The following is a 24,225-nucleotide window of genomic DNA, read 5'->3' as shown; positions in this document are numbered from 1 at the left end:
ATAAATATACATGTACATGGGGTCATTCTGACACCATATATATATATATATATATATATATATCTGAGTTCGAGGAAAGAAAGTGAGAGGGAGAGAGAGAGAGAGAGAGAGAGGGAGAGAGTGTGTGAGTGAGTGAGAGGGAAGGAGGGAGTGTGAGAGTGAAATGGAGGGAGGGGAAAGTGTCTGAGTGAGAGGGAGGGAGAGAGTGTGTGAATGAAAGGGAGGGAGAGAGTGTGTGAGTGAAAGGGAGGGAGAGAATATGTGAGTTAGAGCGAGGGAGAGAGTATAAATGAGATTGAAGGAGAGAGTGTGAGTGAGATAAGGAAAGAGTGTGAGTTAGAGAGAGGGAGAGTGTGTGAGTGAATGGAGGGAGAGTGTGAGACAGAAAGAGTGTGTAAGTGGGAGGAGAAGATAGCATGTGTGTGAGGGGAGGGAGAGTGTGTGGGTGAGAGGGTTAGTCAGTAAGTTATCTACCTCCTTATTACACTTTTTTGACCAAACATTAAATACATTAATTTTTTTCTAGAGTGTGTGAGTGAGAGGGAGGGAGGGAGTGAGTGTGTGAGTGAGTGAGAGGGAGGGAGAGAGAGAGGGAGGGAGGCAGAGAGTGTGTGAGTGAGTGAGAGGGAGGGAGAGAGTATGAGGGAGGGATAGTGTCTGAGTGAGAGGGAGGGAGAGAGTGTGTGAGTGAGAGAGAGGGAGGCAGAGAGTGTGTGAGTGAGAGGGAGGGAGAGAGTGTGAGGGAGGGATAGTGTCTGAGTGAGAGGGAGGGAGAGAGTGTGTGGGTGAGTGAGAGGGAGGCAGAGAGTGTGTGAGTGAGTGAGAGGGAGGGAGAGAGTGTGTGAGTGAGTGAGAGGGAGGGATAGAGTGTGTGAGTGAGTGAGAGGGAGGGAGAGAGTGTGTGAGTGAGTGAGAGGGAGGGAGAGAGTGTGTGAGTGAGTGAGAGGGAGGGAGAGGGTGTGCATGAGGGAGGGATAGTGTCTGAGTGAGAGAGAGGGAGAGTGTGTGAGTGAGTGAGAGGGAGGGAGAGAGTGTGAGGGAGGGATAGTGTCTGAGTGAGAGGGAGGGAGAGAGTGTGTGAGTGAGTGAGAGGGAGGTAGAGAGTGTGTGAATGAGTGAGTGAGTGAGTGAGAGGGAGGGAGAGAGTGTGAGGGAGGGATAGTGTCCGAGTGAGATGGAGGGAGAGAGTGTGTGAGTGAGAGAGAGGGAGGCAGAGAGTGTGTGAGTGAGTGAGAGGGAGGGAGAGAGTGTGTGAGTGAGTGAGAGGGAGGGAGAGAGTGTGTGAGTGAGAGAGAGGGAGGCAGAGAGTGTGTGAGTGAGTGAGAGGGAGGGAGAGAGTGTGTGGGTGAGTGAGAGGGAGGCAGAGAGTGTGTGAGTGAGTGAGAGGGAGGGAGAGAGTGTGTGAGTGAGTGAGAGGGAGGGATAGAGTGTGTGAGTGAGTGAGAGGGAGGGAGAGAGTGTGTGAGTGAGTGAGAGGGAGGTAGAGAGTGTGTGAATGAGTGTGTGAGTGAGTGAGAGGGAGGGAGAGAGTGTGAGGGAGGGATAGTGTCTGAGTGAGAGGGAGGGAGAGAGTGTGTGAGTGAGTGAGAGGGAGGTAGAGAGTGTGTGAATGAGTGTGTGAGTGAGTGAGAGGGAGGGAGAGAGTGTGAGGGAGGGATAGTGTCCGAGTGAGATGGAGGGAGAGAGTGTGTGAGTGAGTGAGTGAGAGGGAGGGAGGGAGGGAGTGTGAGAGTGAAATGGAGGGAGGGAGAGAGTGTGTGCGAGTTAGAGGGGGAGAGGGTGCGTTTTATTCAGAAATGATGATGGCTTGGCAAGACTTTAGGAAATATTGATATTCTGAAGATGAGGTTAATCCTATTATATGTAATAATAAAAATATTTGTATCAGAGTTAAAACGATTTTTGACAAGGATCTTTTTAATAAAGGAATATTAAGCATGGTCCAAATTCTTTATAATGGAGACATAAAGCCTGTGACTTTTTTTTCAAAATCTTGGTATTATTGCAAATCAACTTCTCCAAAAAAATATTGCCCACCCTATACCAACAAGTTGGACAAATTTTATTGGTTCGATAAAATTTAAAAAGATTGATTTCGTAGACTTTGTGATATGTATGAATATTGGAAGACAGGAAACAACTTTTGAGGTCGGTGGCGTACCGTGGGTCACGGCATTGGGGGGGGGGGGGGCACCAGCATGTATATGTACTGTATATATCCTCACCTAAAATTGGGACATTTTAGTAATAGTTTTGTAAAAATCAAAGATAAGGACTGTGCCAGTAAACGGATATGAATCTCACTGATCAAATAATAAGAGCGCGAGCTGAAATCTTTGTATATATTGACCGTAAACGCATTTTAAGGCCCATTTTTCAGAAATCCATTAAGGTTATACATATCTCACCATAGTCATCTAATGCGAGTGCCAAGCGCTTGCTGATTTTGTTAGAATTACATCTAAACATATGAAACACTGTTGTAGTCATTGTTATCATGATTATCATATGCATCTAAATAATCAAGTATTGCGAGTGTGAAGCGTGAGCTGAAAATTTAGAAAATTCATACCTAAAGAGGGGTATTCTAAGGCTTGTTTGTAGTAATTCACTGAGAACATACGTATTTCACTAACCAAATGATGCGAGTGCGAAGCGCGAGCTGAAAATTTCTGAAATTTAGATCAGAAAAAGGGACAGTTAAAGGACTGATTTTTTTAATTCAAGAAAAGCAGACATATCTCACCAATCCACAAATGCGAACGTAAGCACAGACTGGAAATGTTTTATATTCAGACCTTAAAGGGGGCAATCACTTTAAGTAGTCATGGAAAAGAAGTATATGTCACTATAAAAGACAATAAGAACTCGAAGTGCGAGGAAATATATTTGGTGTATATTGACTTAAAAACGGAATGTTTTATTACAACAGGATTATATATCTCGTTAAACACACAATGCGAGCACCAGGAATGATGAACACATAGGCCCTAAGCAAATTATATTTCATAAAGTTATGAAATTTTTTTTTTTAGTAATATAACATAATATATATAATATAATATAACATATTACAATGTTCAATAATTTATTCTTTCCCACTACGTTTCTCTTTCCTTCTCCCTCATATTCTCCTTCCCCCTTTTTTTGGCCAGCCGATGGGGGGGGGGGGGGCACGTACCCCCCGTAGTTACGCCACTGTTTGAGGTAATTAAATCAAAAACAATTTATAACTTATTCATTACCAATCTACAAGAATTGTATAAATTAACACTTAAGGATGGTCACAGTGATTTTAATTTTACAGATTTAGACATTTGTAAATTATTTGGATATATCAAAAGTACAACTCTTATAAGAAAACAAAGGGAATTTCAATTTAAGCTTTTACATGGAGCAATATATACAAACGAACATTTGAAGAGATTTGGTTGGGGGATAGTTACTGCTCGTTTTGTTGTACACAAACTGAATCATATTTTCATATATTCATGGACTATATAAAAGCTAAACCTCGGTGGCAATTTTGTATAGATCATTTTTGTTTAGTTGAATTGAGAATTATGAATTGGAGGGGTATATTCTTAGAAATTACCTGGAAATTCTAATAGAAATAAATGTGTTAATTCTGTTATTTTACTTATAAGATATTTTAATTCAAGAGCTGAACGATTACCCTCTTTCATTAAAATACAGAAATATATTACGGGTTGTCACAAAGTCGCCTGGCATCCAAATCAGGCAAGATAAGTTTACATATATACAAAACTGTGATGAACTGAAGGTGAAAAGAGATTTGAATGTGAATAAGTAAGATGGGTCTAGTGTGGTGCGAGTGTCAATTTTGGTATGAGTGTTGATGATTTTGTATTAGTTCTTTTCATTTCCCCCTTCTCTTGTGTCAATCTGATTTGCAGATTTTTGTTTTGTACTCTATGTCAAAATTACATGTTCATGAACATATTTGTATATATTTTTGTTTATGTATGTGGAAATGTGTGGGTGTGTTGGTTGCGGTGGTGCGTGTGTGTATATGTCAATGTACGGGTTATTTGTTTCATTGTATATGGAAACTTAATGTAAATTTTTTAAGGGGTGCAACAATAATATGCTGATTTTTTTTTGCAAATCTTTCAATATTAATTACATGTATTATTAGATTACATAGAGGGTCGGGGCTGAGTTCATTTTATATTTACGTATAAACCCCTCAAAAAAAGTTTGGAAATCTCACTTCGATCGATAACCCCTCCTCGGTTTTAGTGAGTATTAATGTGTGATTGATACCAATGAATAGAGCATTTAATTGTTTTTTTAAATGATACCCTACATGATATGATTATGGTTCACATGGAGGTGCAGTGCCTTCACATGTGGGGCAAAGTCAAAATTCAAAAGTTGCACCTTAACATCAACATTAACATGGAGTCAAACACACCTCTACACAAACAAACACATAACAAACAAACAAACAAACATGCATGTGTACTTGTTATGTTATCTCACAGATCTCCATGTTAATGTTGATGTTAAGGTGCATGAAAACAAAAGAAACCACTGAGAAACTCACTCATCACCACGAAAAAAAGAACAGTGACTTTCAATATTGTGTCATTTTGCAACTTTTTAATTTTGACCTTGTCCCACATTTCAAGGCACTGCACCTGCATGTGAACCATTATCATATGATGTAGGTATCATTTTAAAGACAATTAACTGCTCTATTCATTGATATCAATCACACTTTAAGCTATCGATCAAATTCAGATTTCCCAACTTTTTTTAGGGGTTTATAGATATTTTTAAGGTATTTCATTTCATCATTATTTGCTTCATTTTTTTTTGGGGGGGGGGGTAAGTATTTTGCTATTGATATGAGATGAAGATTTGTCAATTTTGTTTGTATTTATCTTGAGTTTATTTAAATGAAATCCTTAATAAAAACATGTTGGAAAAAACTGAGTTTCTGAAAGGGGGGGGGGTGTGAGTGAGATTTAGGGAAGAGGGTTAGTTAGTAAGATATCTACCACCTTATTACACTTTTTGACCAGATATCAATTTCAAATCCGAATAGGCTATTAATTTTAGATAAAAATGTTACTACTCCATTTAAAAGTTCAAGAGGTAAAATATGTGAATGATTTAAAATGTTTCCTTCTGCGTACATAAATACGTATAACATATACCCTTTCTGGTACCTTACCATGAATAAGGAAAGTATTATAAAGTTTAGTGGAGCGTTGTGACTCAGTGAATTAGTGTCCAGACTGTGAAACTGATGGTCGTGGGTTCAAATCCCATCCAAGGCGTAATTCCCTTCGGCAAGAAATAATATCCAGAATTCGCTGCACTCAAAGTTATTTACCCATTTTGGTCAAATATTAATTTCAAATCCGAATAGGCCTATAATGTTGGATTCAGTTCTTCTTCTCCATTTCAGAACACAAGATGTGGGAGTAAATTGGTTCCGGCAGGAAGTATTTTCTTTAAAAATGGGATGGGTTTTCTTCCTCATCCTTCACCACCACTTCTTCCTCCTCCTCAAGACACCAAAAATGAAGGTGTCAAATTATTGTCACAGAAAAAGTCTATTTATGCATTATTTATTAAGTATAACTATATAGACTGTATTTTTGTAAATTGATCGTTTCAGCTCTTTAGCTGATACATCATACAAATTAACTTATTTGATAAAATGCAAGGTAATTTATCAGGCTCTATAAGACAAATTTGACAATGATGGTGATGATGGAGATGATGTATTGAATCATTTATAAGGCATTTTTATTAATTATATATAGGAATAAAATTTGCTATTTCATATATAAACATTTTATTTCAAATTTTCAAATGTGTTATAATTATTCTGTATTATTACGAGTGATTACATTTCGTTTGTTGAATCATGATGTAGGATACACTCTATAAATCTATACAAGTCGTGATCATGAAAAACTTATAAATAAAATAGGTCTTATGAATTATGAAGGTTATTTTTCAGTTTTATAAATGGCCATCGAACATTTGTATCATTATGGCTTTAATTGGGGTAGGCACTTTTGATGACAAAGTACAGCGAGGGGTGATAAAATGTCCAGCTCCTACGTCACTATCCATCCGACGGTTCGCCGATGAATATTCATTAGATCGTGGTCGTGTGCATGTGTGTGTACAATACCGAGTGTGAATAACCAAATAGAGTTTTCAAATGGTGTGTGTGTGTATAAAACAACGTAGGAGTTTATAGTTTAGAAAATAAGTGTTTGATGAAGTTTTTACATAAGAGGAAATAATATAAATATATGGAGGACAATGGAAGATGAGGTGAGGCAAGTGTGCAGTGAGGTTTTTATCAGAAGAGGAGATAATACAAATATATTATGGAGGACAGTGTAAGATGAGATGAGGCAAGTGTGCAGTGAGGTTTTTTCAAAAGAGGAGATACTATAAATATATGTGGAGGACAATGTAAGATGAGCTGAGGCAATTGTGCAGTGAGGTTTTTCCAAAAGAGGAGATAATATAAATGTGGAGGACAATGTAAGATGAGATGAGGCAAGTGTGCAGTGAGGTCTTTTTTCAAAAGAGGAGATAATACAAATATATATGGATGACAATGTAAGATGAGGTGAGGAAAGTGTACGGTGATGGTTTTATCAAAAAAATGTATAATAATAATAAAATATATGTAGAGGACAATGTAAGATGAGGTGAGGAAAGTGTACGGTGATGGTTTTATCAAAAAATGTATAATAATAATAAAATATGTGTAGAGGACAATGTAAGATGAGATGAGGAAAGTGTGCAGTGAGGTTTTTTCAAAAGAGGAAATAATACAAATACATTATATATGGAGGACAATGTAAGATGAGATGAGGAGAGTGTACGGTGAGGTTTTATCAAAAAAATGTATAATGATAAAATATATGTACAGGACAATGTAAGATGATCTGAGGCAAGTGTGCAGTGAGGTTTTTTCGAAAGAGGAGATAAAACAAATCATGTAAGATGAGGTGAGGAAAGTGTACGGTGATGGTTTTATCCAAAAATGTATAATAATAATAAAATATATGTAGAGGACAATGTAAGATGAGATGAGGCAAGTGTGCAATGAGGTTTTTTTTCCAAAACTTGTTTAATGATAAAATATATGCAGAGGACAATGTAAGATGAGATGAGGCAAGTGTGCAGTGAGGTTTTTTCAAAAGAGGAAATAATACAAATATATATGGAGGACAATGTAAGATGAGATGAGGAAAGTGTACGGTGAGGTTTTATCAAAAAAATGTATAATGATAAAATATATGTACAGGACAATGTAAGATGAGCTGAGGGAAGTGTGCAGTGAGGTTTTTTCGAAAGAGGAGATAATACAAATCATGTAAGATGAGGTGAGGAAAGTGTACGGTGATGGTTTTATCCAAAAATTTATAATAATAATAAAATATATGTAGAGGACAATGTAAGATGAGATGAGGCAAGTGTGCAGTGAGGTTTTTTCAAAGATTGTATAATGATTAAATATATGTAGAGGACAATGTAAGATGAGATGAGGCAAGTGTAAAGTGAGGTTTTATCTGATTTTGATGAAATTTTCAGTCTCATGCTTGTTGGATTTTTCTCTTTTTATTAAAATCAACATTTTGCTTGGGTGGACTTGAACTTTAAGACAAAAATGTAATGAAAATAGGCTTATGCGGCGGTAAGGCAAGTCTCAAATCATATGGATTAATTGGGGGCCAATTTTTTTTGGAATGAACTTAACATCTCGAGTGCTTTGAAGTTTGAACCTCCTGCTTGCATGAATGAATTTTGAACATTTCCACTCCCAAAATATATAAAATCTCTTCCCAAAAGATGCAAATCTGATAGAAATAATTGTTTTGTCTTTTTAAAACCAGAATATGCAAAACAATTGTCTTAAAATTTTTTCTTAGTCATGTTTCACCCAAGTCAGCAGGAAAACTATGGTCCCAGAAAAAAATTGACCGAGGCAAATTTACGTGGGCTGGTTCAACTCTAAGTGTTGATTTTGAAAAAAAATCTAAAAATAATATCTTGTCAGTTCATAATACTCATTTTGTCGATAGGAGTCCATTCAAGGTCAATAATCATAACTGATATTAAGTGGAAAGGCTATATCTTTTCCTTGCTGATCTAGCATGTCATGATCTTTACTTCTGTCATTTTTAACTCTGCCATATTTACCCGGCACCATAAAATTGAATACCAGCCCTAAACCTTATCATCATTACCATCGATCACTTTCAAATATACCTCACACCATTTACATCATCACAAACTTCAACTCTCACACTTTGAGTCAATCAACTTAACACTCTCATGCTTGATTAATAATTTTCTGTTGTAACGGGACGCACACATTATTACTACACCAAACTGTGAGAGGACAACAGCACTTGAGTTATAACATTATGCCAAAATACCACTTAGTCTTGAATTTATTAAATTAATCAAATTGAAATATATATAACATACTGTTGCACAAGTGGAAGCTACGTTGTCATGATAAGAATAGTAATAATAAAATTCAGAGTATATAATTAGCCATAGTATATTTGATTGACTTATACTTCAGGTTTATGTAGCTATACATATTTCAAGTAATTGTTTTTTTTTTTTTGGGGGGGGGAGGGGGATTGTCCTCAGTGATAATTGATACCTACTGTGTGTTTGGCCAACTTTAATTGGCAAGCATACATTGACTTAATTTGTAAAAGATAAAGTATATAGACCATGCACATGTAAAGAAATTAAGTTAAAGAATATATTAAAAAAACGACAACAACAAACAGTATAAATGCATAACGGGTAATACAACCTATTTGAACAAAAGAACTTTCACAATTTGCAAGCACTACATTTGACAGTAAGCTGAATCAAATAGTAGAATCTGATATTGGACGGAAAGAGATTATATGTCATAACGCTTGAAAGACAATCTATTTATATGTAGTTAATGGTAATTACAGGATCACTAAGTTCTTCTACATCACAGCTTTATATATTGTTGATTTATCAAGTTGTGTAAGTAGGCCTACTGTTACAATATCAGTTGCCTGGTTGAGGCAAGATTAATGGTTGTTGTGATTAAATGAAATCTATAATTGTTAGATAACAAAATAAATACAAGAAAATACCAACAGCTAGGCAACTTTAAAAAAAAAAAAAAAATTCATACACTATGTTTTTTTTTTTTCTCATCAAAACTAAATGTGACCAGCCACCCAGAATCAACAATAAGTTGCCATGGAAAGTTTTTAGTAAATAAGCACAATAGTTTTTAATAAAAGAAAAAAATATCAAAATTTAGTTAATCTAAAAGAGTAATTATTTTTCTTTATACTGTCAAAATTTAAGGTTGTAAAAGTTGAAGACAAAAATACAAGAGTTTCTTTGAAAACCATTGCTTAATAGTTAAAGGTTGCATATTACACATCTCACAATTTATTGAGTGAACCCCAAATATCGAACCTTGTTTTTTCCGAATTCGTTGAAGCTCTCACCAAATTTCCTGCATTCAATCAAGTACTTAAGAGGGACATTATTGACCTCAATTGATATATCATTTTAAAGCTCATGATATGCTTGTTCAAGATGAATGAAAATCTTCAAATTAATATATGGCATTTATTGTTAGTTTTAGGGTGGCTGGAGACATATAGCTTGTCAATTGCATAAAACGATCAACTTTTTTTACAAGTGACCTAAATTTTTCTCAAGTTTTACTCCACTTTATAAACTGACCAAGCCACAGTCATTTGAGAGCATAAGACTGTCAAAAGAACAAGAAATCAGAGACAAAAAATTTCAGGAAGGTCCCACACATATTTCATGGTATTGCCCAAATATATATTTTTATCTGCCAAAAAAGCATGTTACAATTAACATGTTTTTTTTTACTGGCAAGTATTATACTAGCAGGACATGATAATAAAAAGAAACTGAAGTTTTAATATATATATATATATATATATATATATATTGTCCTCTTACATTGTCCTCTACATATATTTGTATTTTCTCCTCTTTTGAAAAAACCTCACTGTACACTTGCCTCATCTCATCTTACATTGTCCTCCACATATATTTGTATTATCTCCTCTTTTGGAAATACCTTACTGCACACTTGCCTCATCTCATCTTACATTGTCCTCCACATATATTTGTATTATCTCCTCTTTTGAAAAAACCTCACTGTACACTTGCCTCATCTCATCTTACATTGTCCTCCACATATATTTGTATTATTTCCTCTTTTGAAAAAACCTCACTGCACACTTGCCTCATCTCATCTTACATTGTCCTCCACATATATTTATGTTATCTCCTCTTTTGGAAAAACCTTACTGCACACTTGCCTCATCTCATCTTACATTGTCCTCCACATATATTTATATTATCTCCTCTTTTGAAAAAAACTCACTGTACACTTGCCTCATCTCATCTTACATTGTCCTCCACATATATTTATATTATCTCCTCCACATATATTCATATTATCTCCTCTTTTGGAAAAACCTCACTGCACACTTGCCTCATCTCATCTTACATGGTCCTCCACATATATTTGTATTATCTCCTTTTTTTTAAAAACCTCACTGTACACTTGCCTCAGCTCATCTTACATTGTCCTCAATAATATATTTGTATTATCTCCTCTTCTGAAAAAAACCTCACTGCACACTTGCCTCACCTCATCTTCCATTGTTCCTCCATATATTTATATATTATTTCCTCTTATGTAAAAACTTCATCAAACACTTATATTTTCTACACTATAAACTCCTGCGTTGTTTTATACACACACACACCATTTGAAAACTCTCTTTGGTTGTTCACACTCGGTATTGTACACACACACATGCACACGACCACGATCTAATGAATATTCATCGGCGAACCGTCGGATGGATAGTGACGTAGGAGCTGGACATTTTATCGCCCCTCGCTGTACTTTGTCATCAAAAGTGCCTACCTTTAATTGGTTGTTTTTAAAACTCATCCCATAAGATTTCCTTGATTTCCTTACGTTATCGTTATTTATTTTATGTCAACATAATTTCTTTTTTATTAATACATTACCCGTTTGTCCGCCTGTATTCTGTTTCCTTAGCTGACCGTTATCAGCTAATTAGGTGATCATACCATATCATAATCATCAAACAAACATCATACACAGACACAGCACCAACCCATAAGCTAATTTAAGCTTCATAACGAAAGAAAACTTTGACAGTTATTTCGACAGTATGCTGAACTAAAATAATGTAACTATATGGTTGCGTGTAACCTTGAAAATTCACCGATTAATAGTTATCCCATCATGACAGAACTCTGCTTACTACTTGAACTCTGTACGTCACATTGTCTTATATTACATATCTTTATATTTTTTGTTCTTCTATATGCCAGGAAACACTAAAGAAGAAGGATACTGTTCAGAGCGTCCACTTTGATCAATGCGCATGCGTGAATGAGGATGCGATTCGAGAATTAGTGGCGATCCTCAACCCGCGATTAAAAAGCCTGTGTGTCGTCTGCATACCAGATTTTACCAACAATGCTGTGGCGATCTTATCAGAGCGATGCCGTGATTTGGAGTATGTACGATTTGAATCGTGCCCTCGCCTTGATCGCTCTTCCTTCGAGCTGTTAGGAACCAACTGTAAGAATTTGAAATCGGTGATCTTTTCACGGGAAGATGGCGTGGAATGGAAGTTAGTGGATTCTGCGTTAGATGCCTTCACAAAGTACTGTAAGGCTTCTCTCGAAGTGATCAGCTTTGTGAGCTTCACACGCCTCACTGATAATGGACTTCGAAGTTTAAGCAAACAATATAGTGATAGTTTGAACAAGGTTGATTTTAGCTCATGTGAAGCAATTAGTGATGATGGACTTTACGCGTTGGCTGGTACTTGCACAAAACTGAAGCATCTTGCTCTAAACAGGACTAGCATTTCTGATAAGGGTCTTGCCTACCTGGCTGAAAAGCGACGGGATCTCTTAGAATTGGAAGTAGGTAACTGCATTCGGGTGACAGATGCTGGAATCCGAAGCATTGCTCGCTTCTGCCACTCCCTTGAATCAATCAGCGTCGAGCACTGTATCCAGATTACTGATGAAGCCTTGAAGGCACTCTCGGAAGGGTGCTTTCAACTCGAAAGGCTTAACTTTAGTCAGACCGGTCTGACATGCGTGCCCAGTACTATACTCAGCCTTGGCAGACTCAAAAACTTCCAGGTCCATATGTGCAAAGAGCTGAGTTCACCACCACAAGAAATCATCGAACGAGAAGTCGATGGCTTGGTGGATTATTTCTGTGAGAGAAGCCTTGGCTTCAGACTTCGGTTGATGGTGTTTGGACCTAGTGGTGGTGGTAAAACTAGCTTTGTTCAATCCATCTGCTCAGGAGTAGCACATAAAGCAGAATCACCTACTGATGGATTGGATGTAACATGTTGGTGGCCTTTCAGGGGAACCAAGAACGGTAGGTCAACTCAAGTATCATATTATTTGTGTATTATGTGTGCGGGGGGTGAGGGTGTGTGTGTGTGTGTGGGGGGGGGGGGGTCGTTCATGATATATACTCGAATCAAAATTGATTCTCTTTCCTCTTAAGCAATGATAACTGATAAAAAACAAATTAAGCCTCACGGGATTTACAAGATCTATTATCCTTTATGAGAGCCATAACCTTAATCCTATTATGGTTAAACATTAATCGGTATAAACACGATAAAAGACCGATCACGTAAATCTTGACCATAATTGACAATAAAGTGATTATTAAGCTTGCACTGTTCTATATGTGTATATGTATAGAACAGAAAATGATTGAAAATTACATGATTATTAAATAGTACATTTCCATTCGTTCATTTTGATTTAGTTTTCTAATTCTTCTTCAGCCATTGACACAGTTATTTCTTTGTTTTGAAAATCTCTCTCTTTATGCGGCTTTTTATAATTTCCAAAGACAAATGCAACGTGATTTTTGCTTGAAATAGAGGAAAGAGAGAGAGAGAGAGAGAGAGAGAGAGAGATACTGAAATAAAATCTTTAATAGTTTAGTGCTTTGTTTGTCCACTTGAGTAATACCTGGATGTAATTTAGTTCGTCATGCGTAGATGTGAACCTATTGCTGTTCTTATATTATTTTATTCAAGCTTGCATGCATGTGTGGATAATCATAATTCTTCTTGAAAGCTCTGTAATCACATCAGATTATATAAATATCATATAAACACACGCTTTTATTTTGAGTCGATGATATGACTTTTTGACTATTTGGGAATCCCACTTAGCTGTGTGTGTGTGGGGGGGGGGGGGTGACGTTTCTACATCAGCGTGCAAACTCCTTCCTATGTTAAAGTATTGATGAATTCACAGTAAAATAGCATTCTGATGTCAATTAAAATGGGGCAAACGCTCAAATATTAAAGAAAAACACAAATCTAAATGAGAGGAAAAGACCGCTGTATAGTGAACAAGAATTAATTGTTATAACGAGTGACAATATTCAGTCTTCGAGGATTGAATGTTTAAAAGTAAATTCAGTTTCGAAACATTTGCATTTGATCAGAATGACAACAAGGATAGATGGTAGATCTTAGAGTGATCTCATAAGTCACTTCAAAACTGAGTAAAGGTGCACATTGTCAATCTAAATTCAATACAAATTTACTCTAAATTCATACTGATTTAATCCACTCATCAATCATTTAACAATTCGCTCATTTCCTGGAGTTTATTCAATCAGGTTCTATTCTTTATTGAGTAGAAGCACCATTTTCCTTTTCTTTTTGACGCTATATAGCCTCTATGGTTTGCTATATAATCCTGCATAAATTATTCTACTCCGTATAGTGGACTTGAATTAATGAAAGATTATTTTCAGCAGCATACCGCAACAGCATCTATTGTGACATTCCTGAGTAGTTTCATTACTAATCATGTTGATTCAAGCATGGACCTATTGGGTTCATGATTCAAGCAATGACCCTGCATGCTATCGTCCATGATTCAAGAATGCTGCGATTCTTTCAGATTTATAATCCTGATAGTGATGCAATTCGATCGCCCTTAGTTTATCATAATGACATCATGGAAACTGTTTGAATATATACACAACAAAAAAAGAAAGTCCCCCCTAAAACAAACATCCATAATTTCCGAACCACTGGGAGTTTTTAATATATTTTTACATGAGCGTGAAGGTAATTTTATAAGCTACCCTCTGAGTGAATGTTACGGACGTATTTTATGTCATGCTTCAGTGAGCACCGCCAGAAGGCAAAACTATCACTTTTTAAAAGTCACAAGCAAAATATCATGACTTCGATTCCAGTTTATTGGAACGAATTCCACATTCTCTTCATGAAAAATAGTCAGAAGGCTTGTAAAACGTACTTTCAAAAAGATGATACTACTTTTTTTGCTAATTTTCATGGTTGAATAAACATAGTCAAAATTTGCTATAATTTGATTTTTTACACATTTCTATCGATAAAAATGATCGAATATGATGACAATAACTTTTGGGAAGAGTATCTTAAACAATATTTATCATTTCAAGGTTCACTGAACATTCAAATGAAAACAAAAAATACGATTTTCAAATATCATTGGCAAGTATTGTTTCAATTTGGTAACTGAAATGATCTCTTCTCAACCTCTTTCGTTATGTTCATGACCAATTAACATTCTTCAATGATTCAAAGACGTTCGATTAAACATTTACGCTTGAATGAACATGTGGAATGTGATTACCTCTTTTTTAGGTTATTGGAAAAAAAATAATTGCTAACTATGGATATCCGTCACAAACCTTCTTGCATAGTTCATTTGATTTGATTTTCATGAAAATCCCGATGTTTAATGCTTCAGTGAGCACACAAGATATGAAAATTATGCAAATGAGAAGAAAGTTCAATGCCTTGGCCCCATTCTGTGCCGTATCGAAAGGTTATTTTGATGTGCGCGCCTTTGCTTAGTGTCACACTGAAGCCATGTGCGAAGTTTCATGAAAAAACTGTTGACAGAAGTAACAAAAACCGTCCATGAATCAAATCCTTATTTCACTTTTGTTGAAATTCTGACTTCTTCTCTCATAGACATTGTGTACACTATGGATTAATAATAATAATATAATAATAATAATAATAATATAATAATATAATATAATATAATATAATATAATATAATATAATATAATATAATATAATATAATAATAATAATACTATATTATTTGTACACTATGGGTTCATAATTATGTTAGAGAATAAGCAACCCCTTATTCAATATGGTGGCACTTTTTTTCAAAGCTGTCTTTAGCATTATAATTTGGCAGACATGTTTATAAACTTATGGGCAGAATTCTATGCAAAAATGAAATCGATTTGTTTATTTATGGATGAGTGAGCACGCATTAAAGGGGGAAAAGGGGCATTTTCAATGTCACAGACTCATTTTGAGGGGCTATAAAGCGAATATTGGGGGCGAATTCGGTTTTAAATGTTACTTAATTGCTGTTGTTTTTATCATCCATCATTTTTATCACCACGCACTTTCCGAACATTTTACACTTTCATGGTTGAGCGAGCATACTCGAAAACTAATACTTTTTTTTACTGCATAAATGTATTCTTTTCCTTACTCTTTTTACTGCATAAATGTAATCATTTCCTAACATTTTCTCAGGATCAGTAGAATATATAGACAAATCAGTGGTGGAGCCAGAATTTGAAAATGGGGAGGGGCCAAGAAATTGGGGGAGGGGAGCCACTAACATTTTCCAATTTTAACATGTTTTAACAAGTTACAGAGGATACAACCATAAACCCTTAATGTATGATGATACGTCAAAAAAAAAATGTGCTCACTCAACCATGAACATACGCTATCAAAATTTTGTGTGGAGTGGCTAATTGATGGATAGTAAAACAGAATTAGCACCATGAAATTCACCAAGAAACAACCTTTGCTGTTCTTTGTATTTACACAATCTGAAAAACGACTCTTGTGACTTTCAAAAATGCTCATTTTTAATTCAATCTTTGATTACTCATGCATGATCCAACTGATCAATCCAATTTTTCTTCAGGAGTTGCTTAATGAGTATAAAAAATCACCTACGAAATATTATATCTTAAAATTATTCCGTTCTAAAGTTACAGCATTTTGATTTAGGGGGGACTTACTTTTTGTTGTTGTGTATATATTACAATTAAGCAATTGAAAGTACAAAAGCTATTTGTTCACAAACCAAATGAACATATCAATATTTCCTAATCAAAGAAACTCGTAGTAAATCAACAAAAGACAAAATGAAACATAAAATATATCAATAGAATAAGTTTTTTTGTTTCAATTGTCTTTGTTGCAAATCATTTAAAAATCAATCGCATAATGATACACAAAAGATCATTCATGTCATTAGAAGTCGTTGTTGAATGATGATTGTTTTCTAATTACTACATGTATTAGGAATGATAATAATCATAATTTTTAAGAATAAAGAAAATAGGAAGGTAATTGCATAAGCATTCTTATTAGAAAGAGAAAGAGAGGGAGGGATTGTTTTTATTGAGCCGATTGATTGCCGACATATATAATCTCACTTTAAAACGATCGCTACAGCAATTAAAATTTTATTTGCCCATGAGTTCAATGTTTCTGTGTTTTTTATTTGTATTTTCAACTGATTATGTAGATTCTCTGTTTCAACAAAAACTAACGGCTGGTGAGAGAAGCCTAGCAGTGGAAATTTGGGATCTCTCTGGAAGGCCAGTAAGTTTTGATTATTATCTTTATTCTCTTTTATGACTATCTCCTTTCTGTACTTTATAGTGTTACCCTGTAAAAAGGACACTAAACTACGGGTAAAATACAGTGATTATATATGATAAATGCGTCTGATATTCATATTACTTTAATGAAAAAAAAAGAAAGATCATTTGGGGATTGTGCATACTTTGGCATATTTCCAAAATTTCCAGGTGACACACATTCCCAAAAAGAAATCCCCCAAAATACACACAAAAACAACGATTGAATTGTATTGGAATATAAGAGGTCAAGAATTTGTTCAGCTTCTTGGCAACATACAGTAATTATGAATATTATGGTATGAATGTATTGATTAATGAATTGTAACGGCTTATTTCACAAGACTACACTGCTTAGAATGTTGCATTATGGGTAAGGAAACCTGTCAGATTTGAGTAGTTGAAGACTTTAGGTGGCGATATATAAGGCTGTTGGTTTGTGTTTGCTTTAATCATGTTGTAATGTTTAGCTAAGACAACATGCCTGTTTAGTCATGAAAATCTTATCTGGAAATCTGGCTGAATACAATGTTATGCATTTTATCTTTATTATACTCAGATGAAGAATTTTCTTAATCGAATAATTACTGCGCTTGCTTTTATGTGTTTTTATAATACATACTGAATACATAATGAAAAGTAATCTATCCTCTGCATGATTGTATAGAAAAATAAATGAGATCAAATTGTTATATATTCAATCGGCTTATTGTTTTCTGTTTGCATTAATAATGCCAATAATGATAATTTTGTGAAAGTCTATAGGCCTATACATTCGATTAAAATAAAAATAAAAGATGCCTTGGCGATGTTGTCAGTCTAAAGCGAGCCTTCTCTCTTGAAAATGCTTCCACGCCTGTTAATATGTGGAAATAATTTACTGATACGAGTCTGTTGACATTGCACGCTGAAAACAAAACCATAATATATCGAAGATACGTTGAATCGCTTGTCGTTGTTTATAGAAATGAATTATTTTTGCAAGAATAAACACGAATGACGTCATGCGAGAGAATGCGATCGATATTCACTACATAATCCAAGAGGAGATTGTGTCAGTGATAAAGATGTGGTAATGAATAGGAATTGCACAGTGTATACTATTTTATATTCGTCTGTATTTATTTGGCCATGTAGGCTAAAAAGCACATTGGTGTGACGTTTCATATATTTGCATATACTCATCGATTTATTAGCATTGTCCCGACCACGGCTTTTAGGTATACAAAAAGTTTTCTTATTCACTTGATAGTAAATGTTTATTATTCCATTATGTTTAATTCAGATCATTGTTAAGTTATCTTCTATTTCAGGGCCCTATCAATGGCATCGCCTCTGAAAACAAGGACCACATAATAATATTAATTATACCATGTATACCATTAACTTATCACAATGTGCCATAGCATAGTGGCAATGTCGATAATAACATCAGGGATTCCCGAAGCTATCACTCTTTTAAATACAGTTTACAAGTTTTCACATTCCCCCCAAGACAATTCTTAAATTCTTGAACTCTTCATGGAGGCCATTATATACAATAAAACCAATCCGCCTTCCTTTTCTTCTGTTGATCAATGAGTTTCGTGTCGTGAGTTCCAAGGCAAGATTATGTATAAAGACTTTTCATCTCTCGCTTTCTATTCTCTTTGTTATTTTCATTTTTTTAACTTTAACTAGTTTTATTCTCTAGTTGTCATTTTGTATCAATTTCTTATTATTTGGTTATAAGAATGTTTACGAGCTCGGCTTTTTTTTTGGCAAAGAAGGGGGATTGGAGATTATAAGGTCAGATTTTTTTATGAATCTGGGATGAATTATAATGATCCACGAATGTTTCTTTTCTTTTAAAATTCTTAAAATTCTTTTAAACTTTGCACAGGACCATGATATGACAATGTCTTCAGATCTTGAAATACTGAAAGACATGTGACACACATACACACGCTGAACAGGTGAAAAATAAGAAAGGATGTGATCATGCGAATGCAGCATTAAAAATGCAAATTTAAATGGAAGAACGATACAAATGTTTTCTACACATGTCACTTTGAAGTATGAAAACTGTTCGATATGATTCATGTTCTCGCTCCAAATTTAATCCCTGGGTGATCTAAATTTGTTTAATCAATCTTCATAGTTAAGACTTGAGGATCTTTGTTACTGAAATAACATCGTAGAAAATAAAGTTAGTCATTGTATGGTTAGAAAGGCTTACCTTTAATTTAAATGTCATAAATCAATATCGAGCTCTGGAGATATTATAGTGGAACCTAAATTCAAGTACATACATCATTTAACAATGTCGCTCCCTTATTCATGTTCTCTATTATTCTCCAGTTCAAAATTCTTCTAGGTAGATACAGAGATCATGACCTTTACAATAAGTTACACAGTGTCTATATGTAACTTTTGGTAGCAACACTTTGCCATACCAATATAATGAATCATGCTTATCAGCTTATGAAATTCACCTCTAATGTCCAACCAATATTTTCTTTTATTAGAGTTTTCCTTTGATAACTTTAGAGTTTTTTTTTGTTATCAGAATTAACTAGAGATTGTACGTAATAATATCAAGTTTTCAGCCTTGTCGAGTTTTGGGACCAAAATAATGTAAACGAACAATTGCTATACTTTGGACAGCTGCATGCCCACGTAACAGCAGTAAGCACTGTACTGCAAACATTTCCAGTAAAATGTATGGTCTCTGTAAAAAAATAATGTAAAGCCAACAAACAATAAATAAAACATGATTAGCATTGAGTTATGCTGAAATTTTATTTCTGCCCAATGTTTAAGAGACCCAAACATGACAAAAGGCAGATCAAACTGAATGGCATTGCTCGATGGGAAAAGGTATCTTTGAGTAAGCAAATAATTATATAGTGAGTAGGATTGCCACAACAATGGTATGCACAAACTTCTGCGATTCATTTCAAAGAGAACAGGCGCGAGATGCACGGTAATGATACTAAATCAATTCCTTGCTAGATCCATTGGGCAAATTTGAGAAGAGGATTATTACCAATCATCTGCGTTATGATGCTCATACAAATTTCATGTTGCTAAAAAGTTCATGGTTTTTAGTTATTGTATATAGGGCCCCGCTATTCATCACATCGTATCTGAAAAGAAGTCGGGAAATCGTTTTGCTAATGTAATAGTATTTGCATAAAACAGCAGTCTAATGCATGCTAAAAGGGGAAAAGAGAATCGAAAGAATACTGTTATGAGAATCACTTACACATAAAGTATATAAAGCAATATATGAACTTGAAATTCGGGTTAGATCGACAGTTACAAACAAATCCTTCCTAAGCTGGGAACTTTCAATGATTAAAGTCAATATCTTCAGACAAATAACTGCAAATTATAATTCGACATATTGTCGGAAGAGCTTGGGTGCATACTTCCCTCGATTTTTTTCCACAGGGATTGTTCATCATATATACCAATAAATCTGTTGAAATAGATTATGATATCACAATCATCATTGCATATAAAGCATATGTCAAATGATGCCTAGATAGATTTTAAGGAATAAGAATGTCAATTCAGGGCCCCGTCTTACAAACAGGTACGATTGATCCAATCAACCACAACTATGGAAAGTCAGTAACATCAAAATCTAAAATACATGGTTTTTTTTACTATTCTCAAGATATGATGTAAATTCATACATTCAACATTTTCTTGACAATTCTGTATGCTTATTTTGTTTTAAAAGGAGAATGTGCAAATTTTTCCTAAAGAAAAAATTATGACATTGATGGATTTCTATATACTTGAGGTTGATCGGTTCAATCGTAATTCTTTGTAAGACAGGGCCCTGATATTTATAGATGGTTAAATGTTTTGAATTTACAAAGCAAAGGGAAATAAGAAATTGGGATGGAGATACTCGTTGACACTAGAAAAATGATTTCACGTCGACAGATAATGAAATGTACACTAGTAGTTTAAGCATGCAAGTGCTCATATTAGCCAAAACCTATATTAGTCCAGTAGATATGTGAAAAAGATGCTCGGATCTGGCAGAAAGTGTGAAAATTGGCATTCAGGGGTATTTTTGGGCGCTGATTTCAAAAATTGCCGGCCCCAAGCGATTTGACCATCGGGTCGGCCGCCATTTTGAAATCCAAGATGGCCGCCATTAAAAAATCATCAAATGTCATTTTCTTGAGTTTTACATGGCATGTGACACTGAAATTTGGCATATAGGGGTACTTTGAGGCACTGATTTCAAATATTGCCAGCCCCCAGCAATTTGACCATTTGGTCGGCGGCAAAATGGCCGCCATCTTGAAATCCAAGATGGCCGCCATGATATATTATTGCAATCATTTTCTCGAGTTTTATATGAACTGCGGTATTGAAATTTGGCATATAGGCTTAATTTGGGGTGCTGATTTCAAATATTGCCGGCCCCACGTGATTTGACCATAGGGTCGGCCGCCATTTTGAAATCCAAGATGGCCGCCATGAGAAATCATTAATGTCATTTTCTTGAGTTTTACATGACGTGTGACACTGAAATTTGGTATGTTGGGGTATTTTTAGGCACTGATTTCAAATATTGCCTGCCCCCAGCAATTTGACCACTTGGTCAGCGGCTAAATGGCCGCCATTTTGAAATCCAAGATGGCCGCCATGAAAAATCATTAAATGTCATTTTCTTGAGTTTTACATGATATGTGACACTGAAATTTGGCATATAGGCTTAATTCGGCGTGCTGATTTCAAATATTGCCGGCCCCCAGCAATTTGACCTCCAGGTCAGCGGCAAAACGGCAACCATCTTAAAATCCAAGATGGCCGCCATGAAATATCGTTGCAATAATTTTCTCTAGTTTTGTATGAGCTATGGTATTGAAATTTAGCATATACAGTGTAGGTGTAGTTTAGGGCACTTATTTCAATAGTCTTACCACCAGGTCAGCTGTCATCTTGAAATCTAAGATGGCCGCCATGAAAATCAATAAAAATCATTTTCTTGAATTTTACATGTGCTCTGAACTTTGGCAAATAGAGTACCTATTTTTGGGTGCTGATTTCAAATATTGCCAGCCATAAGTGATCTGACCATCAGTTCAGCGGCAAGATATGGCTGCCATGAAAAACCATATCAAAATAATTTTCTTGGATTTTACAATATATGACACCAAAATTTGGCATACAGAAGTACGTGGCACTGATTTTTGCCGGCCACCAGCAATGTAACCACCGGGTTTTGGCAAAATGACCGCCATGAATTAAAAGTAATGATAATTGTCTTGAGTTTTATATGAACTCTGGCCCTCAAAGTTGTCATATAGGCATATATTTAGGCTCTGATTATTGTCAGACCCCTGTTTGGTTGCCATTTTGAAATACAAGATGGCCGCCATGAAAGATAATTTGCTCAAGTCTTACGTATGGCCTGTAACACTTTGAATTTGGAGAAAAACTTGATCTTTGCATCCTTGATCAATGAAAAAAACATAATAGATGCTATTTTGAATTCCAATATGGTTACCAAGTTTGAATGATGTACAACATTATAATGGTGAGTAAAACCCATTTTATTGGCACTGAAAACAAATCCAACACAACCACATTTTTGTCCGTTGCAAGGATTATAATACTTTGGCACCCTTAATTGCTGATATAGATGTTACGTAAGTATGAAGCACCATAAATACACAAACCAGCTAGCTTCTTCTGCAGTTACACATTTGAGGTGGCTTTGGTTGAATAATAACCATCCGGAACAATCATTTCTGTTGAGAGGCTGTAAATTATTTCTTTGAGTTTCATATGATCTGCAGTATTTCACTTTGACATATCGACGGAGTGCGGGGTGCTTATTTCAAATATTGCTGGCCCTCAGCGATCTGATCCCCTGAGTCAGAAGCAAAATGTCAGCCATCTTGAAATCCAAGATGGCTGCCATGAAAAAAGATCATTGAAAAAAAAATCACTTTATCTAGTATCACGTAACATATTATTTTAAAATTTGGCATCTAGGGATATCGAAATTGCCCCCAGTAATCTGTCCAATAGATATATGCTGCAAAATGGCCACCTTCTTGAAATCTAGAGTGGATCGACTGTCATGGAAATTCATTAAAATCATTTTCTTGGTTTTAAATAATTTGAGGCACTGCATTTTAGACATACAGGCAGGTTTTTGGCCAGCTGGTTTCAGAATATTGCTCCAATAATTGCGATATTTTATTACAAATCAACAAGAAGAAAACTGCTCCAGACTTGAAGTACTGATGGTTATATAGTGGTAAGATGATGATGATGATGAAATTAATATTAATGATGGATGATAATAATACATATTTTATTGTTCAAAATAGAATTCAGTAACAGAAATGCTCCGAAAATTTATTTCGCCCATACCCTGTAGATCATGAGCCCGGCAACAACTTAGCAGCGCCACATCGGACGTTGCTCTATCCATTAAAAAGGAAAGTTCACCCCGGACAAAAGTTTGTTGTAAAAACACAATGAAATATGATATAAAAAGGATATTGGTAAATCCATCAAAGATATCAGAATTTCAAGTTTTTGATTTGTGACGTCATAAACTGTACGAGCAGCAGCCCCATTATGTTGTGTGATTTAAAATGGCAGATAAGGTGTGTTATGTGTTATAATTATGTTCATTATCTATCCATATTTGAAATTAACATACAATACAAGTTTTTGCTTCATAGTACCAATTTACAGTGTCACAGGTAATGTAGAATTCATGAAAACATTTTTGAAAGATTTTTCGTAGTAGCCATCTTAGATTTCAAAGTGGCGGTCATTTTCAGCTGACCCGGTGGATCAATCACTGGGGCATCAATATTCTAAAACCAGCAGGCCAAAACCTGCCTGTATGTCTAAAATGCAGTGCCTCAAATTATTTAAAACTCAAGAAAATGATTTTAACGAATTTTCAAGATGGTGGCCATTTTGCAGCATATCTATGGGACAGATTACTTTGGGGAAATGTCAATACCCCAAGATGCCAAATTTCAAAATAATACCTTCGTTATAATTATGATACTTGATTTTTTTTATATGATTTTTTTATGGCAGCCATCTTGGATTTCAAGATGGCTGCCATTTTGCAGCTGAGGGTGCCATGAGCCTAATTACATCAGGAGGGCTAAAGATATTCGTTCGAACCAACCCATTCGAATTTTTTTCAATTTGATATTGCTGATTGACAAAAGTGTATGAATATGATTCAAAATCTAACACTGATTCTAGAAATGGTAACTGCTGAACTTCCTTTGCCCAAATTGGGAAGATATATCAATGATTTGGAACTATTTTTTGACTGGCGGAAGAATTGGGGCTATTTTACTGTTTCAGTTGATGAATTTGATC

General features: G+C 35.2%; 1 protein-coding gene across 1 annotated transcript in view; it reads left to right on the top strand.

Moving 5' to 3' along the window:
* The window catches only part of LOC129256738 (uncharacterized), a 50,871-nt gene that overhangs the window by 4,730 nt on the left and 21,916 nt on the right, over positions 1-24,225 (top strand). The window contains exons 2-3 of the mRNA XM_064096075.1: positions 11,437-12,511; positions 16,737-16,813. Of these exons, the coding sequence (XP_063952145.1) occupies positions 11,437-12,511; positions 16,737-16,813 (1,152 nt within the window). The remainder of the gene's footprint in view (positions 1-11,436; positions 12,512-16,736; positions 16,814-24,225) is intronic.

Source organism: Lytechinus pictus, chromosome 3, assembly GCF_037042905.1.
Source record: "Lytechinus pictus isolate F3 Inbred chromosome 3, Lp3.0, whole genome shotgun sequence".
NCBI lineage: Eukaryota > Metazoa > Echinodermata > Echinoidea > Temnopleuroida > Toxopneustidae > Lytechinus > Lytechinus pictus.
This window is presented reverse-complemented; position numbering and strand designations above follow the sequence as displayed.